This window comes from Vanacampus margaritifer, chromosome 4, assembly GCF_051991255.1.
Source record: "Vanacampus margaritifer isolate UIUO_Vmar chromosome 4, RoL_Vmar_1.0, whole genome shotgun sequence".
NCBI classification, from domain to species: domain Eukaryota; kingdom Metazoa; phylum Chordata; class Actinopteri; order Syngnathiformes; family Syngnathidae; genus Vanacampus; species Vanacampus margaritifer.
Window position 1 is genome coordinate 26,869,429 of NC_135435.1, and position 19,417 is coordinate 26,888,845.

At 37.7% G+C, this 19,417-nt stretch overlaps 2 protein-coding genes across 3 annotated transcripts in view; one reads left to right on the plus strand and one right to left on the minus strand.

Moving 5' to 3' along the window:
- tmem255b (transmembrane protein 255B) lies at nucleotides 1-18,559 on the plus strand. Of its 2 annotated transcripts, XR_013293786.1 has the most exons (10): nucleotides 1-319; nucleotides 2,358-2,500; nucleotides 2,586-2,648; nucleotides 9,792-9,881; nucleotides 12,445-12,525; nucleotides 12,899-12,984; nucleotides 13,342-13,501; nucleotides 13,580-13,726; nucleotides 14,506-14,822; nucleotides 18,423-18,559. XR_013293786.1 is itself a non-coding variant. In XM_077563098.1 (9 exons), exons 1-9 carry the CDS (start codon nucleotides 256-258, stop codon nucleotides 14,740-14,742), a joined length of 1,071 nt encoding a protein of 356 aa, XP_077419224.1. In that variant the 5' UTR covers nucleotides 1-255; the 3' UTR covers nucleotides 14,743-15,417. The 2 variants fall into 2 exon arrangements, 1 of the variants encoding a protein (XP_077419224.1); XM_077563098.1 differs by lacking the exon at nucleotides 18,423-18,559 and having other exon boundaries at nucleotides 14,506-15,417.
- The window catches only part of gas6 (growth arrest-specific 6), a 21,220-nt gene continuing 17,346 nt past the window's right edge, over nucleotides 15,544-19,417 (minus strand). The window contains exons 14-15 of the mRNA XM_077563097.1: nucleotides 18,702-18,900; nucleotides 15,544-16,979 (exon numbers count right to left, since the gene is read on the minus strand). Of these exons, the coding sequence (XP_077419223.1) occupies nucleotides 16,828-16,979; nucleotides 18,702-18,900 (351 nt within the window). The 3' untranslated portion in view covers nucleotides 15,544-16,827. The remainder of the gene's footprint in view (nucleotides 16,980-18,701; nucleotides 18,901-19,417) is intronic.

Genomic DNA, 19,417 nt, shown 5'->3' on the forward strand with positions numbered 1-19,417 from the left:
GTCTCTGTCTCTCTCTCTCTGTTTCTCTCTCTCTCAAAGTTGAGACGTCTGAGCTCAGGTTCAGCTACGGTAAACACTTTTTTTGGGGGCCAACATGTTTGAATGTGTATCATGTGTCGTTTGTGAGCACGCACTTCCGAGGATGCAGTAGCTGCGGTGAATTAAAAAAAAAAAAAGCTGTCTAAAAAAAACTACAAGCGAGCTTGTCGAGATTTTATTTTCCCTCCTTTATTCGTTCATCTTGCCCGAGTCAAAATGCAACAGCCAGAAGCTCGTCAGACCATTCAGCCATCAGACGCTGACATCCTGGATCCAGAAGGTATGATATTTTTTTTACATTTATTTGCATATCAACACTGCAAGTACTTTTCTAATAAATATAAAATATTAAGTTAAATGAATGTAATAGTAATTTTACGTGTTTTGATTGCGCATACATTTCTTCTGAGTGACGACTATACGATTGAAATCATATTTATTAGGAGTTTCGTTGAAAGCAAATGTTTTTGTAGCATCCTATAATGTAATAATTTCCTGAAAATGTACTAATGTACTAAATTCAATGAAAAATGTAGTGAAACACAATAATGTAAAAATATGACCAATTATGTATTAAAAGTTTTGACTGATGTTGAATAGCAGTTTTGCCGATAATGTAAAACATTAATGGGGATTTTTTACTTCTTCCTTTTTCTCTTTTTTACCTTATATCTTATCATGTAAAACTTGGCATACATATATGTTAATTTGAAGTCGATTTTTTTCAGTCAATTTTGTGTTTTGAGAATCGGAGTGTTAAAAATTTTCAGAGTTAATTTCAACTCCCATAGTGTATTTTTAACACTGTCTGATTTAAATGAAGGTCAGTGTTGGAGTTAATTGACAGAGTTTATTGCAGAGAGTTAATCCAAGTAAGCTCCGCCCACTTCATTAAAACGGCTCCGCCCCAAAGACTTCTGGGAGTGCTGAATGTTACACTTCAATGTACATGTTCTCTTTTACATTATTGGTGAAATGATTACATTTTTGGTCAAGTTAAGTGCAAATTTTGTTACATTTACAGGGAATTATTACATTATAGGGCGCCACAGTGTTTAACCCATTCACTGCCGTTGACGGCTAAAGACGTCAAAAATTCATTTGAACTATTTCTATTAGTTTCACATTTTTTCTACTTTTGCTAACAAGAGTATGAAAGCCTAGATTTTTTTTTATTGTTCATTCAGAAAACATATTAAATTTGTGATTAATCGTAAGTTAACTAGTGAAGTCATGTGATTAATTACAATTTTAAAAAATGTAATCGCCCCTAATTATTATTTTTTTAAAAAACAATATAGTGTAATTATGTATAATTAATCTCATGACTTCAATAGTTGACTCACGATTAATCACAAATTTTATATCTGTTATAAATGTACAATAATTTTTTTTTCTAGGTTTTCATAAAAAATGAAATGAAATCAAAAAATATGAAGGAGAAATAATTCCCATGAATTTTTGACGTCTATAGTCGTCAATGGCAGTGAATGATTAACAGAAAACTTTATTTACAAACTTTTAGAAGACCTTAATCAAAGGTATAAGGTGTAAAAAAAAAAAAGAAAAGAAGAAAGAGCTTATTCCATTTGTGTGCAGCACAACAGCTAAAAGCAGCCTCACCGTGTTTACTTTGAACTCGGGGCTCCACTAATTGACTCAAGTCGGTGTATCTCAGAGCTCTACTGGGCATATTTTCAGTTTATAAAGGCAAATACTTAAGGATTTTACACAATTTTTGGGTGGTCAAGGAACCCTGCGACCCATTGCGACGAACAGCAGTCGAACCCCAACTTTAAATTGAGAGTCAAAACAGGAGAAATCGCTCATGAGATGATAATTTTTTTAAGCAGTTTATTTGGCGATCCTTCATGTTATATGTTCACAATTTGGACCTCGATATAGAGCAGGAAGTGGCGGACACAATTTTTGCTTGAAAAAAAAAACTTTATTCATTACAGTGAGAAAAAGAGAAACAAAAGTGGGAAAAAAATGTGAAACTAATAGAAATAATTTAAATGAATTTTTGACGTCTATAGCCGTCAATGGCAGTGAATGCGTTAAATGACCAAAATGGAAGCTCAGCGCAGTTAAAATGATCATTTAGGAAGCAGCCTGGAGAGTAAAACTTGCAAAAACACATCAAGATTTATTACACTGCAAATCTCGTGTCCATTATTGTAAATCTAATGTCTGGTGATTTTATGACTTTGTTGCTGTCTTTGTTTTTATCTCACACACACAAAAAAAACAACTTCACAAAAATAATAGAAGAATAAAGAATGTCTTGCCTGCTCAAGAGCATCTCCCTTCCACAGTTGCGTATGTGCGGAGGAAGAAAACAGCCCTGTGGGTGACGGTGGCTCTACTGTTTCTGTCTCTGGTGGTCCTGGCCGTGGGTTTGATCTCCGCCACTCGCACCGACAACGTTCCGGTGGCTGGATATTACCCCGGGATCACCGTGAGTGGCGAGCACTTCACGCTCATTCTTAACAGTCCTACCCGAGTTTGTAGAATGAGAAAATGTGCTTTCTGTCTCCATCCAGTTGAGTTTTGGGGCATTTCTGGGCATCGTCGGCATCCACCTGGTAGAAAACCGCAGGCCGATGGTAAGCGTTGTCATCCTTGTTACACATTAATAATTCCAATGTTGGCCATTCCCCCCCTAACAGTATGCCGAAAATGTCAAAATCGAGAGATCAATAAAGGGTACATGTTCCATATATACAGTAAAAGCTTCTGTTACTGTCTTTACCTTTGTGTTTTACAGGAAATTGTTGACAGGCGGAAAAATGTGATTACTCTGTAATGCGTTCTTGCTCTCTGGGCGCTGGTCATTGTCCATGACTGCATTTGTGGTCAGTCACAAAGATTCTGATTGGTTCTGTATTTCGGTGGCAAAAACAGAAATTGAATTAGCATTGCTTGTTTTGCTGAGCGGCCTCGTTTATTTGAGACAGCCGCACAGCCGAAGTGCCTGGTTGCGTAATAAGAGGAATGTAAGGATCGGGTTGCTAATTTCTGACAAGAAATGCGTAGGTCTGTTTTTTTTTTTTTTTTTTAGCTTCTGGTCGCAATAATTTGTGATTTTTTTTCCCTTACATAATAATCAGTGACAAATACTTCACCTGTCTTCTCTTAACCCTGGAGAACCCAAGAACCCTTTTCTTCTTTGGAAAATTATGAATTCTACATTAAATGACTGCTATAAGTTCACTGAATACCAAAATATATGTTTTTTCAATGTTTTTTTCAATTTATTCCCTAATTTAGGATTAGGGCGAAATTTGACCCTTTGGGATTTAGGGGTATCATTTCGAAAAATCAGAATAACAAAAACTGTCAGTAAACTATTTAGAATTTAAGAAAATAATCAATCAAATACACAGCTACATTGAACAATATCATTTTTTGTTTTGTTTGTTGCATTTTAGCCATCTTGTCACCACCACTCTGGCTCATGTAAGTGCAATATTCATCCACTAGATGGCCCCATGCAGGGGTCAGAAGTGGCACTCTGGACTTTTGAAGTTAAATTTGTAAAAAAAAATAAAAATAAAAAGGTCTTTGTTATTTGAGTAGCAGAATTTATAGGGGCCAAATTTGACCCCGTGGATTCTCCAGGGTTAAAAAAAAAAAGTTGATCGTAATAATTCAACATTATTTCTGGTTAGAAAAACAAAACAAAAAAAACACTTTCACCAAAATGCTTCGAGATATTTATTTATTAGACATTCCCACTGCTGTCTTCATGACTGGTGAAGGCGACCAAGTGTGTGTGTAGTGAATTTTTCATGGTGGACTTGACGGTGTCGTGTGGCAGCGCGGATCCGCTTGTCGGTGTCGAGTGTTTGATCCAAAAAGCTGAGCCAAAGTTTGAAAATGATAAAAAGCCTTTTTAGATGTATATTTGTCTATTGAGGTGCTGTTGAAGTACAAAACACACCAGATTACCAAATATCTCATGTTTTATTTCATAGTACAGTACCCATTAGTAAGGAATTCTTCTTCCACAACTACTGGGCCTCATGAGAACAAACGGGAAAAAGAAATAGACAAAACCAAAATGATCCATCATATCACCACAGTCTTTGCATTGGCTCCAAGGTTAGTTTTAAAGCTGATGTTAAATGTTATTATTAGTGCTGTCAAACGATTAACTTTTTAAAACTAATTAAGCACATATGTTTCTATTTCTCCAACGGCAGTACAAATTCTGCTTTTCTCTTTGGTCCCATTTTCAATCCATTTTACCTGGCTACATTGCCTCATCCTAGCTTGCGCTAAGCTAGTTCGTCTCTCAGGTCCGGAATCCGAGTTTGCAAACTCCAAAAGCGTGACAAATTATGCTTTATCTCTTTAGTGTTTTTAAATCATTTACGTGGCTACTAGCCTAATCCGAGCTAGTGCTAAGCTAGTTCGCCTCTCAGGTCCAAGTACAGGAATCCAAGTTTGCAAACTCCCGTTTGTTTGTTGCTAGCAAGCGTTAGCCGGCTAACAGCAAGGTGGTAGCCGACCAAATATTCCTATAACTACTTTCAGGCGTCGAATAGCTTTCACGATTATACTGTATATGGCAACCATTGACCACAATTTACTAATAGTAAAAAAAAATATATATATATATATATATATATATATATATATATATATATATATATATATATATATATATATATATGGTAGCACCCCTAAACCATCATATATTGAATACATATTTTGCATGTGTAATTTTTAGATATATTGGAACACTTTAGGCTTCCAGCCATATAAAAAAAAAAAAAGATTTTTTAAATATTTTTTTTATGCATCCTAGTGCACATACAAATGGCAGACATAATGGAGACAAACCAGTAAAAAATGACAATATGTTATGTTGTTATGAGTCAAATGGGAAAATGTGTTTGTTTAAAAAAAAACAACAACAATATTTGTTCTATGCAGCCCCACTAGTCTAAATATGGAATTCCGGGTAATATTGTGTTAGTCTAATGTGAGTTAAACAGCAAAATCCAGCCGTTTTTATCCATCTAAGCCTGGGAGCAGCCATTTTTCCGCTTACTGTCGACTAAAGATGACATCACAGTTGCTCAGGTCTCAGGTAACAACCAATCACAGCTCAAATTCAGAAAACAGATGAGCTGTGATTGGTCCTTGCCTAAGCCCTGAGCAAAATTGATGTCATCTTCAGTCAACATCAATTAGCAAAATGGCCGCCCCCTGAGGTGGATGAAAATGGCTGGCTTTTGCTTCATAACTCTTATTCCACAATGTAATATTAATTAGAATGTCGTGTTTAGACTAGGGAAGTCACATATAACATATATATTGTTGACTTCCCTTTAAACGGCCAATTGGCCATTATTTGAGTCACCACCGATTCATCCGCAGGGTTTGCAGTTTTTACAGTATTTATCAGATTATCCTATAGTTTCCAATCACACTTTTATCATAATTATTTCAGACACAGCCAAAGTTGTGAGTCATGATAAACTGTATGTCCTGTGAATGTTTCTTCAGAGGTGGCAAATCCAGGTCCAGAAAGTAAATACACTGCCACAGTTTGGCTTTAGCACCCGATGCTAGCTAGCTAGCTAGCTCCTATTAACATTTTACTATTTCATTTTATATTTTACCTGTTTTGAATTTAGTTATAGTTGTGTAGATGTAGATATAACTATGTTAACTCAATATAGCTTGATGAGTAATGCTTTTGTCCTCTTTGTTATCTGTTCTCTTTCCCCAGAAATTAGAAAGTTAATAAGTTTATTTTATTTATCTAAGAAGTCTAGTTTCTGTTCTTTAGAAATCCGGTTTTTGAAAGTTCAAGGACGAGCTAGCATACTGGGAGAAAGTAATCAGATTTTTGTACTTGAAGGGAGGGGAGAGGCATTTTCCTGGGAATCACTGTTTTTTTCTAATAAAAGTCCCGTGTCTGAGAGAGACGACACACATTTGGACAGAAACACTCCTTGGTGAAATTCCTTTGTGTCATCAGAAACTTTCTGATTTAAAAACCTTGCAAGGACCCTCTTCACGAGATCTCAACTCTGATTTATTTGAACACGCAAAAGATTACAAAAACAGGTAGTCTAACACTCCCTAAAAGGTAAACAAGCACCATGAGAACTAGCTCGGGAGCTAGCTAGTGAAAGAGGAATAAAATTATTTTGTCCTCTTTGCGTGTTCCAAAAATGAAGATAGATTTAATGTAAGAAAAATACACCTTTGCAAAAATGATTTTTAATCAGTCAGAGATCTCTGGACAGATAACAGCCTCTAATTCATCACTTAAACAGGTGGGATTCAGAGCGTCAAATGTAGTTCTTCCGCATTTACAATGGTTTCTTATAGTTAAAAGACCTCCTCTCTTTCATTTGTAGACAAAACATACTCTCTGGTACTTTTCCGTGAGCGATGGCGAAAACAGAGTCAGGTTTGGGTGTTCAAAACAGATTCTGTTCTCAAGGCCCAAATGTGTTTTCGCACAAAACGTTGAGAAGGAACTTTTTTAGACTAAATAGTATGTCCCAGTTTAAGGTCAGATTATACCGAAATCAACACCACTTGCTCTGCACAGGACACAAAACATTTCGACAAGGTTAATATAAAGAATTAAAATGTTAATAATGTGTAACAATGGTTAATATATGAAATGAAGTATTAAAAATGTTACAATATCTATCACTAGCTAGCTAGCACCTGGGGCTAAAAAGCCAAACTGTGGCAGGGTTTTTACTTTCTGGACCTGGATTTGCCACCTCTACCCCTCTTTGCAGTCATTTACCATCATAATAAGCCAAAGTATTGGAGGGATACGACATAAATGAATATGCGAAAATGTACTCAGTTGATCAACTTGTAGAGGGAAAACTGCATGTGCCTCCATTTTAACTCATACTGCTGGCCCCTTTTAGACACAGCGACTTTTACTTTATGACTAAACGCTTCACCAAACTGGTGTTCTGTTCTCAACCTCTAAAAGGCTCTTGTGGACACGACCACTATATTTCACAGACAAAAGCCTTCCCGGTCACCTTGCTGCATGAAGAGCATTATCGTATTTTAAACCAACAGGCAATGGGATGTTGGCTTCTTATTACCAGTGCGCTGTGGTGCTCTGTCACTGGACCAGTGAGCGCTGCAAAAAAGACCTTGTGGTGACTTTAGGTGCACAGCGTACAAGACATGATTTTCTCAAGGCAGCTTCTTTCTACATTCTGCTTTGCATCGCTCATTTGTGCACATGAGGGCAAGATTAAAAGCTGCGTGTTTCATGTCCTGACAGCTGGTGCTAAGCTAATGTGAAGTCATGCATTTGTCAGGCTGTATTGTCTGAGCTGCCGGCCTCATCTCCCGCTTGGAGGCCATAAAAGTCGAGGCATTTAAACAGCTAATGAAGTGGAGAGTCTGGGCTGTGGGCAGATAAAAAAGCCGCCAAGAAAATTCTTATTCTTTTTCAGCGGGGCTCTATGTTTCTTCCATGTTTTATTATGTGCTTTCAATCAATCAACAGTCATCCATTCGTGTTATTCTTTTTTTTTGTGTAAGATACACAGCTGCAATCAACTGACATAAGAGGAGTATGATGATGAGGATGAAATTGACCACTTACCATGTGCCATGTTTCCATTTATCTCTTTGACTGCCAGATGTTTTCAGAAAAGGGATGCCGTGGGTGCCAGCCGATTTAAGCATTTTTGACTGATCTTTCAAGGTCCACAGAAAATTATGTGTTTGGACTATGGAAAAACACATACTACCAAATGAAAGATTGGACTCTCATCTTTCATCAGAAAAAAAAAGTTTGTTTCTACCTTATTCCGTTTTTCAGTAATCAACAATAGAAAATGGTTAGTTTCACCTCTGTTTTGAAACAAACGTCTTTTAACGTCTTTGGCACTCCTCCATAGGATTTTACTAAACGTTATTTAACGTTTTTGGCAGTCAAAGAGCTAAGCTGAAGTCAGATGTAAAAGTTAAAATATACACAAAATTAACTACTGAAACTTGACCGTCAGTTTTGCAGTCTAAGAGAAATGTAAAAAAGAAAAATGCGAATAAAAAGCCACGCCGAGTTCAATAAAAATTTGTCATTAGACTGCCACTAATGAATTATAGTACTTTATCTTTTTTTTCCTGGCACACTTTTTTTTTCTTTCCTACGGCTATGAAATATGATACTGTCTACTGAAAACATGCAAATTGCAAAAGACAAACCGCAGAGTATTTTTTTTTTCAGTGTGCAAAATCAAACGAGAAAGCGTCATATAAATCGAATGCATTATAATAATAATTATTATTATTATTATCAATATTATTATTTATTTTACTGCCCGCTTTCCACTTAACCAATATGCAGAAGCACTAAAATTTTCAAAATCGCTTTGCCAGATTTACAGTTGGATTGAAGAAAAAAAAATGCAACTAATCCTAAAATAATGGTCAGTCTTTTTTTTTTTTAATTAACCAAATACTGGTTATATTATACTTAATATTTTCATTGCACGGGTAGAAAGACCTCTTTAACAAAGTATGTAGCACAGGTGGCCAGCATCCTGAGAAAGGTGTTCAATGCAAAACAATTTTTTGGGGGGGTCAAAATATGACTTACACTAATAACTAATAGATTTAACTCATTCACCAGCCATTAGGGTCAGGGTTACTAGATGTTGACTGATTTTGCAAGGCCCATAGAATATTGTGTTCTAAAAAAAAACATGGAACCTACCAAAAGAAAGATTAGAGTCTCTTCTTTCTATCTGTTTCCGTTTTGCAGCAATTAGCATTAGAATATAGCTAAGTTTCATCATTATTCACAAATCTGTTGAAAACACAGGGGAAAAGAGCTTTTTGCAACATGGCCCTGGTTGATCTCTTATACTCTGCTGCCACCTGCTGGACGTTTTTTTGTAATAACTACCATTGCGTCAAGCATTCTCTTCAGTTGAGAGGCTGCATCAAAGCCTTCTGTAGGCTCGAGCATAAAAGAACATACAAAAAACGTATAAATACGTTTTTGGGAGCATGGTAATATTTAAAATAGAACTTATTTATACGTTTTTGGGAGCAAATGAGTTAAAAGGCTTCATTAAAAAAAACAGTTAATAGAGCTGGGATATAATGACTTGTGATGATCTCTTGACAAATAGCAAGCACATTGATGATAAACGATCATTTCTTTATTTTTAATTGGCGATTGACTGCGTATGCCGGTATATGAACACACACACCTCATGTATGTGGATTTACAACCATTCGGAAAATGAATAACAGCAGTAGTAAGTAAAGTAAATCATAAAACAAAATAAAAAGATGCATATATCACAGTTCTTCTCATATACATGCAAATGATTCCACGGAGTAATTGAAAAGCCATTTGTCAAATGTAGATGAGGCACTGACCTGGTGGAGCGATTGAACAATGACATTAAATGATACTGAGATATACAGTAAATGTTATTACAAAGTTTATGATGGGACATCTGTGACAGGGCAGCTGGGGGCTTCTAAACAAAGTGTGTGTGTGTGTGCGTGTGTTTTGTCACTTTTTGAGAACACGAATCATAACATTGACCAAAATACCATCAAACCTTTCCTTTATCACCCTGTTGTGTTTATGCAGCTACTATCTGTGCGTGTAATATGTTTGACTGACCAAACATGAACTCAAAGTAATTTTGCTTTTGTTGCCGTGGAACTTTCCGGATTATATGACACATTTCTCTCTCCTTGCACGTTTTCTCTTCAAGCTGATGGCGGCCATCATCTTCGTCAGCATTGGCGTTATTGCGTCTTTCTTCTGCGCCATCGTGGACGGGATCATCGCATCAGAATTTATTGTGAGTATGAGAAAGACATGAAAAATGTCCGCGTGTAATCAATATTCCACTCTGCACGTGAAAAACAAAAGTTTTCAGGTTGTGGTTGAGGACAAGAAATTTTCATCAATTTGCATTCTAAAAAAAAAAAAATCAGCCTAAAAAAAATCAATGCAACAGTTTGCATTATTAATGTCTGTTTTTTTTTTTAAATTGTCTAATTTAATTACAGTCCACCTCACCTGGCTTCCTGTCCTGCACGAGAAATGTATACAGTGCAGCAACATAATGATATTCTCGGTTGAGGACCTGGAAATGAGCAAAGCTCAGTATGACCCATTAACCCGCAATGAAATATCAAATATATTTGAACGAGTGTGGATGGGCTACGAGGAGTTTAAAAAGCCATCCAGCTCTTGGCACGGAGTCGCTGATATTGATCACGAACGCTATCAGAGACCTCACAGGACGAGAGAATTTATATTCATTGCTCCTTCAAGCCTCACACAATGAAATCATTTAATGAGCTCGTTCATCGTATCGTCCTGCTGCAGGCGGCCTGCTGCTGATCTGCAGCGTTTGACGCAAAACGGCTCCATTCACGCTAATGTGCCGGCACGTCCGCCAAAAGGGAAACCTGTAAACATGCGGGACTGGAGAAAAACATTTGGGATCGTTTGCTGCAGCACGAGGAAGACGGCCGAATTAAACCTAATTTAAAAAACCTACTTTGAAACCCTAACTCTAGTTTAAAGTCCAGCTTTGAAATTATAACCCAAATTTAAAACCCCAACCTTAGTTTTAAACCCAACTTTGAAACCCTAGACATAGTTTCAAACCCAAATTTGAAACCCTAATCCTACTTTCAAGACCCATCTTCAGTTTGCAACCCTACTTTGAATTTTTTTTTACTTTGGAACCCTAATTTGAGTTTGAAACCCCAATTTGAAACCCTAAACATGGTTTAAACCCTTACTTTGAAACTCTAACCCTAGTTTAAAACCCAATCCTTAAAATCTTAACCCAAATTTAAAAGCCCAACCTGAGTTTAAAACCCAACTGAAACCTAAACATAGTTTGAAACCAAAATTCGAAACCTCAGCCCTAGTTAAAACCCTAATTTAAAACCCTAATCCTACTTTCAAGCCCTAAATCCAGTTTAAAACCGTAGTTTGAAAAAAAAAATCCTACTTTGGAACCCTAATTTGAAAAAAAAATCCTACTTCGGAACCCTAATTTGAGTTTGAAACCCCAAATTGAAACCCTAAACATGGTTTAAACCCCAACTTTGAAATCCTAAACATAGTTTCAAACCAAAATTTGAAACCTTAGCCCTAGTTAAAACCCTAATTTGACACCCCAGCCCTAGATTAAAACCCTACTTTGAAACCTTAACCCTACTTTCAAGCCCTAAATCCAGTTTAAAACCCTACTTTGAAAAAAAAATCCTACTTTGGAACCCTAATTTGAGTTTGAAACCCCAATTTGAAACCCTAAACATGGTTTAAACCCCAACTTTGAAACCCTAAACATTGTTTCACACCAAAATTTGAAACCCTAGCCCTAGTTAAAACCCTACTTTGACACCCCAACCCTAGATTAAAACCCTAATTTGAAACCCTAATCCTACTTTCAAGACCTAAATCCAGTTTAAAACCCTACTTTGAAAAAAAAATCCTACTTTGGAACCCTAATTTGAAAAAAAAAAATCACACTTTGGAAGCCTAATTTGAGTTTGAAACCCCAATTTGAAACCCTAAACATGGTTTAAACCCCAACTTCGAAACCCTAAACATAGTTTCAAACCAAAATTTGAAAACCCTAGCCCTAGTTAAAACCCTACTTTGACACCCCAACCCTAGATTAAAACCCTAATTTGAAACCCTAATCCTACTTTCAAGACCCAAATCCAGTTTAAAACCCTACTTTGAATTTTTTTTTCCTATTTTGGAACTCTAATTTGAAAAAAAAAATATCCTACTTTGGAACCCTAATTTGAAAAAAAAAAATCTTACTTTGGAACCCCAATTTGAGTTTGAAACCCCAATTTGAAACCCTAAACATAGTTTAAACCTCAACTTTAAAACCCTAAACTTAGTTTCAAACCAAAATTTGAAACCCTAGCCCTAGTTAAAACCCTACTTTGACACCCCAACCCTAGATTAAAACCCTAATTTGAAACCCTAATCCTACTTTGAAACCCTACCTCTATCTTGAAACCTGAGGTCACACTTTCTGATGGTTGCAACCATCATTTAAAAATCATAGCTTGTGACCCTATAGTTTGAAACCTTAACGCTGGTTCAAAACCCTAATTTGAGACTCTCTAAATTGATGCCCTTCAATGCAATTGTTTTATGTCTTTTTATTTGCGTTTTTAAGCACAACACCTATTATTATTATAATTGTTATTCATCCAGTCGAATACAAGATTCATGCCTGTAAAATGTGTAAATACACAACGGTGGTAACCGTGCTGCGGATGCCTCCCCTCAGGTGGATGCCCTCGGACCACTGCGCCATTGCCCCCACCCCTGGGAAGACTTTAATGCAGTTTGTCTCTGTTTTCAAAATCCTTCCACAGGACATTCGACCTTTGCAAGAGGACATGTGTGAGTTTTACACCAGTGGCTCTGGCTATGCTTTTAACAACTACTACACTGAGGTGAGCAGTTGTCGTTGACGTCATGCAAGCTATTGAGATATTTTCTATTGGTGACCTGTTCTCTCAACAGGCACAGCATATGGAATATTGCATGTTTATGAGAGATAACGAAGGACACAATTCTACTTTTGACACATCCCCCCCAAAAAGAGGGAAATTTTATAACACATTCTAATTTATAGACTACACTCAATGCCAGTACGCGCCAAGCTCTTTTCAACGGGTTTATTTTAGCGACCTCTAGTGGTCGAATGACTTTACTGCAGTTACTTAAGAAACACAATAAATGACGCTAACGATTGCTCGTATTTGTGTACCGTATGCAACTCATCCGATTTTGAACAATAACGCCTTGAATTGACCACACTTGCAGGAAATCTGTCATTCATCGGGCAAAATCTGCAAGGTGAAGCTGAGAAGCAACACTTGCTACTGCTGCTACCTTTATAACTGTGAGAGGTAACATTTGCAAACAGATTGTGACACATGCCTCAGTTGCCAATTTGTATCTGTATTTATTCACTTATTTGTTGTGTAATTTTCTTTTTCGAAGAGTTTGTTGAATTGAGTAATATTTGTTTTCATTTGTGGATTGTTTTTATTGTTTTTTTACATGCTGAACTTGTGCATGTCATGATCCATTTAACAGAGGAATAAGTTTGAATAAAGATGAGGATGAATCCTGTTCTGCCGTTTCGGCTCATTTAAACGTCAGAATCTTAAATCCAAGTAGTTTTGGTTGTGGACAACGGGAATACATGAAAATGTAACTGCTTATAAAAATATACAAAATGTGACTTGACTTGTGTGTTACAGCCCAGAGTACCACCCCCAGTACTTTGAGTTCACTGGGGTTAGCAGCTGTTGGGATGTGATCCACCTCCATCGTCTGCTGTGGTCCTCGGTGGTCCTCAACGTGACCGGCCTCTTCCTGGGAATCATCACTGCCGCCATCCTCGGAGCTTACAAGGACATGGTATGTACAGTATGAAAAAATGATGACTACTCCATATTGCCACACACTTATGTTCCATTTCCACTCCAAATCCTGCAGCAGAAACCCGCTCCACCGATGGCCCCAAGTCCAGCGCCGCCACCCCACATCCTGTACAACCCGACCCAGCACATGCTCACCTATGCTGGCTTCTGTCCTCCTGGGCAGAATCTCCCCGCCTACCCTAACTATCCAGTACCAGTGCAGGTAAGGGCACAAAGTGCAAATTGTAATATTGTGAAAGCAGTATGATCGTGTAACCGGGCCACATGATGACATTTTTGTGTGCGTGTAAGTGTCTTTGATGACGTGTTAGTAAGGTACACATCAGGTGGGTTTCCATCTACCTATTTTTATTCGAATTTTCCAAAATTGCGAAAAGGAAACGCCAGAAATTCGACAAAAGGCCCCAAATTCGCAACAAAAAAAAAGAAAAAGTTTTTACGCTTGGGGGGGTTGAAGCGTATCGAAAAAAGGAAAATGCGCATTTTGGCGATGGAAACAACAAGTTTTGCGAATAAGCGACTCCAAGACCGGAAATACGTCGCACGTTTTGACTGAGACTACGTCACACGCACGTTTGTCGTCACAATAAATGGCGGATGATAAAGTAAGATATGTTTGGGGAGACGAAGGAACACGATTCTTTTTCGAATTAATTAAAGAAAAAAACATTAATGCAATTTTAGATGGCTTTATTAACATCAGCTCTCAATGTAACGACACACTTCACTTACATGCGGGAGGGAAGCCAACAAGACAAACTACTTCCGTTCAGTCCGTCAAAACCAACATTCCCACCTGGAACTCCCCATTGTCCCAAAGTTCCGTCACTACAACGTCATCTCACAGCGCATTTTCGCAAAAGAAGAACGGATGGAAACGGACATAAGTCGCATGTCTGTTTTGCGCATTTTTACAAAATTCGCATACAAATTTCGAAACATTTGGATGGAAACCTGACTATTGACACCTTCTTTCCTCAGACTACCAGTAGTTTTCAAGGACCAGCTAGCCCACAAATGATCGCCGATGGTGGTCCGGGAGGAACTTCCTGTCCTTCCGAAGAAAGCCACAGTCAGCCGCCCTCACAAGGTGCAACCCAAATGCTACAGCAAGGGGGCACCCAGGAACCAGGCGGCTTCATGCTTACACCCAACGCTCCGGTCCTCTATGGATCCTCACACAACCCCTTCGAGAAACCCCCACCTTACGCCTACTGAACCCTCAGCCATTAGAAAACAACGCGTTTATGTCCCTAATTTGTTTGCCTGAACGGTTAGAAGGTCGGATAGATGGAGAGGTCAGTGATCTTCTTGCTATTGCTAGAAAGGAGGAAGATGTCTGTTTAGTAGTGAACGTAGCTCATGTGCTTTGAATAGGCCTCCTTCTTAGCAGATGTTCCTGTTTGCTCTCTCTAAACAATGATAAATGCACTACAAATAAGGGCTTTCTTTCAACAGTACGTACACATCGTGTCCGGGGAAGTCAACCCCAAAAAAGTTCTTTCCAATATGCTGTATGTAAACACAGCATTCTACTTAATATTGGATTTTTAAGCAGCAAAATCAACCAATTTTTATCCATCTCAGGGGCGGCCATTTTGTCAGTTGCTGTCGACTGAAAATGACGTCACAGTTAGGGTGACCCGAGGTCCCGTTTTGACAGGGACGGTCTTGTGTTGAGACTTGTTTCCCGGGGGATTTCAATGGCAAAATGGCCGCCCCTTTAGATGGATTAAAAAATAAAAAAAAACAGGTCAATGCTGTTTCTCATATTCCACAAAAGCAATATTAATCAGAATGTCGTGTTTAAACTAGTGGGGCTGCATAGAACATATACAGAAATGTTCTGGCTTGACTTCTTTGACGATTGTGTCGTCTTTTTATTATTGTCAACGAAGAACATTAGGAAATAAAAGTGTTATTTAGCACTAGTAGTATATGACGCTGTAAACATAAATATGTGCGAGCATTGTCAACTCATCAGATGTTTTACCATCATCATAATCACAAAAAACGATGTTATTCTTGAAATTCACTGAACTGTTTATTTTGCTTTTCAATACAGTTTTCACCCTGGAAGATTAAAACGTAATTGTAGCATTGTGCTGATAAAAATAAAAAAAATCATTGGACATTACAACATAGATGATTTAAAAAAATAAAAATAAAAAAACCCAAAAAAGTATTCTAGTATCCTGGCATTCATTCATGAAAAACTAGAAAATGGTACACCAGAGTGAAGCCAAAATAATACTGGAGCCCTTTGGACACAAACAACGCTTCTCAGTCTCACGTTCTTTTTTTCTTTCTGTATTTTGGTTTACTCAGCATCTACAAAATGAATAATTAAACAATTCTAATTCAGTTTGTGAGTGGAATCCCATTTTTGAGATCATCAGCTATAGTTGATTTTGTACGAAGAACATGAAGTTGAGACTATAGTTGTTAAGCTTTGATGCAAAGATAACCTCAGTGAGCCGAGCCTATTGTACGGTGAGTTTTTGTCCTAAAAAGCATTGTACAGTCACATTATTTACATACTTAGTATAATACAGCGCACTCGTTTTCCTCTCAGTAGCTTGTATGATATATTCGATACAGTGGTCTTGCATTTTTGCAACGTCAGCCTCCTATTCCCTCTCTGTGGCTTTCTGTGATGAATCATGTCATTATCGGACCTGGTGCTTTTAGAACTTTTTGCACAAGCAAAGTGCAACTGTGACAAATTTCACCTGTTTTTAGAGCACTCAAGTAGGCACAAGGTAGCTTTTTTTTTTCTTTTTCTTTTTAAAGGTTGCAGGTGGAGATGAGCACATGAATATGGCTTCATGTTGCGTACCACGTCTACCTGCATCAATGTGCAAATGTTTTCTAGAATTTGCAAAATGAGTCAATGGGGGGAGGTGACAAATATGAGGACTTGCTCAGTCTGAAATCAAATTGGACAGAATGCTGCGTTGGGTCACATAACATTGAAATCACCCAAAAAAAAAAAAACTTACTTAATATTCTTGAGGGCTTACAAGGTGACGTGACAGACCAAGCATTCCATCCGATGGACATTGTTGACTTATTATACTTCTTAGAATATGAGAAAAGTCCTTGCTAGAGCTTCCGGGCAGCAAAAAACCGTCACAGTCAAGACCATGGTCCGAGGGCCCAGTAGGACCACAACGCCTGCTTTAGATTTAATGACATTTAAATCTAATAAATCACCTCTCTACTTCAAGGCGTGAGCTTATAAATATTCTGGAAACAATCTCCCCTGCTTGTGGATTTGCTTTGGCAGAGCACTGTGCAAGGTCACTGGTTAGAGTCCAGCAGGGGGCAGGAGTGGGAGCGGATGTCGTTGTGTTTCTGGATGGCCTGGTCCAGGTCTAGAATTTGTCCGTTTATTGTGACCTTCATGCAGCCGCTGAATGGCGCAGACACAAGTGTGGAGACCAGCGGGACATCTGAGGAAGAGGTGGACAAGCAATGTCAATTTCAATTTCGAGTCTGGCATCCATGAGTGTCCTGGAAAACTTTCAATTAACTGTTTTTGCATCACCTTTTTTTTTTTAGCATTTTGTGTAATTTCAGTTTTGTTAGCATTTTGTGTAATTTCAGTTTCGTTTTACATGTAAGTGTGATTTTTGGAAATATTCATTAACTCATTCACTGCCATTGACGGCTATAAACGTCAAAAAATTTATTTGAACTATTTCTATTCGTTTTACAACCTAGACATTTCTTTTAATTATTATTATTATTTTGAAAGATTATTAAAAAATTTGGTGCGTCAGGCGATTAAAATTAATAGCATGATTTAACTCACAAATATCTGTTCTAATGAACAATATTTTTTCTAGGTTTTCATAGTCTTGTTAACAAAAGTGAAAAAAATTGTTCAAATGAATTTTTGACGTCTATAGCCGTCAATGGCAGTGAATGAGTTGATATTGTAACTCCACTTCACCAATACTGTTTACGGTTCTTGTTACGACGGCGTATTAGGGCCATGAATAATTTTTTTTTTTTTTTAAAGAGTGCAGGGGCAATATTCAGAGAAAAAAAACTCACAAATATGCAACTTTATAAGGTGGCAAATTTGCGAGAAAAAAACTCGTAAATTTGTGACTTTACAAAGTGGCAGATTTGTGAGAAAAAAACTCAAATTTACGAGAAATACACCTAGCTAAGTTGATGTGTCGAATCTGCTGCTCTCCGTCATTCACTTGCATTTACCTAAAGTATGCTAGCTTCTGATTGGTTAGTATTTAGTCAGCTGATAGGGGATCAGGAAGTGTTGAATCCGTCTCCATCCCGCTTTTTTATTTTATAAACAGTGTCCCATTAACCACCAATGAATCCACACATTAAACTATAGCTACACTATGTGTATTTCTTGTAAATTTCTGACAAAGCTGCCACTTTTTAAAGTTGCAAATTTGCCACTTTATAAACTCGCACGTTTTTTTCTCGGAATATTGAGCCCGCCCTCTAAAAAAATATATTCATACGTGGCCCTAATACGCTTTTGTTGTATCTTGTGGATGATTAAAACAAAAAACTTAACTCTTTGACTGCCAGACGTTTTCAGAAAAGGGATGCCGTGGGTGCCAGCCGATTTAAGCATTTTTGACTGATCTTTCAAGGTCCACAGAAAATGATGTGTTTGGACTATGGAAACACACATACTACCAAATGAAAGATTGTTTCTACCTTATTCCATTTTTCAGTAATCAACAATAGAAAATGGTTAGTTTCACCTCTGTTTTGAAAAAAAAACGTCTTTTAACGTCTTTGGCACTCCTCCATAGGATTTTACTAAACGTCATTTAACGTTTTTGGCAGTCAAAGCGTTAAGTGCCACAAAATCAATCATAGCTCTGTCTATGTTCTTCTTTGATGAACAGGTGGAAGTGCAACAAAGTGACGCCACCTAGAAGTGAACAGTTTTATTACAACTTCAAACTGATCAGGTGGAGTAGCAGAGATCGCTTGATAATATTGTTTTTTTTTTCATGATCAATACAGATTATTAGTAGTCAAGGGGGCTGATATCTGATATTTGGATCCAATATTTGACACATATATATATATATATATATAACACAATTATTATTGAGAGTGTGAGGTTCGATCCCCTCTCCTTTGCACACTCAATTTCTTTGTTATTTGTTGTCAATGCTCACCGCCAGGCAGGCCTCCGATGAAGGTGCTGGACGATGAAGGAAGGTTGACCTCTTCATCTTCGCTTCGTCCGGGCACCCCGTCGACAAGGAGCAGGGTGCGGTTGCCTGACATCTTCACCTCGATTTCATGACTCTCGCCGTCACAGAGGGGCGCCGGTGAGCTGGCGACGATGACGCCGCCAGCTGTTACCACGACAAACTAAAAGCACAGTTTATTCTCATTAAAAGTATTCAGATTTTTGGGGGGGAACTCATTTAAACCCAAAGACATGTAAACACGTTTTTTAATACTTTGTCCTTCAATCCCAAATACGTATTTACACATTTTTTAATGCAAGAGCATACAGAAGGCTTCGATGCAGCTTCTGACATGAAGAGATGGCTTAACGGCAATGGTAGTTATTACAAAAAAAGGCCAGCAGGTGGCAGCAGAGTATAAGCGATCAGCCAGGGCCATGTTGCAACAAGCTCTTTTTGACAGTGTTTTCACCAGGAATGTGAATATTGATGAAACTTGCTGCAAAACAAAAACAGATACAAGCATGCTTTTTTTCCGTGACTCTAATCTCTCTTTTGGTAGGTTCCATGTTTTGATAGCAATAGAACACAATAAGTCTGTGGGCCTTGCAAAATCCAGTAAAACAGCCGGGAGCGAAGGGGGTTGCTTCAGTGAAAATGGATGCAAGTGAATGAGTTAAATGCTTTTATCTGTACTT

Bases quoted from the DNA above. Each gene is read 5' to 3' on its own strand.
- tmem255b (XM_077563098.1), top strand. From the start codon at position 256: ATGCAACAGCCAGAAGCTCGTCAGACCATTCAGCCATCAGACGCTGAC. The intron at 2,649-9,791 runs GTAAGCGTTGTC...TTTCTCTTCAAG, and splicing joins TAGAAAACCGCAGGCCGATG to CTGATGGCGGCCATCATCTT. The intron at 13,727-14,505 runs GTAAGGGCACAA...TTCTTTCCTCAG, and splicing joins ACTATCCAGTACCAGTGCAG to ACTACCAGTAGTTTTCAAGG.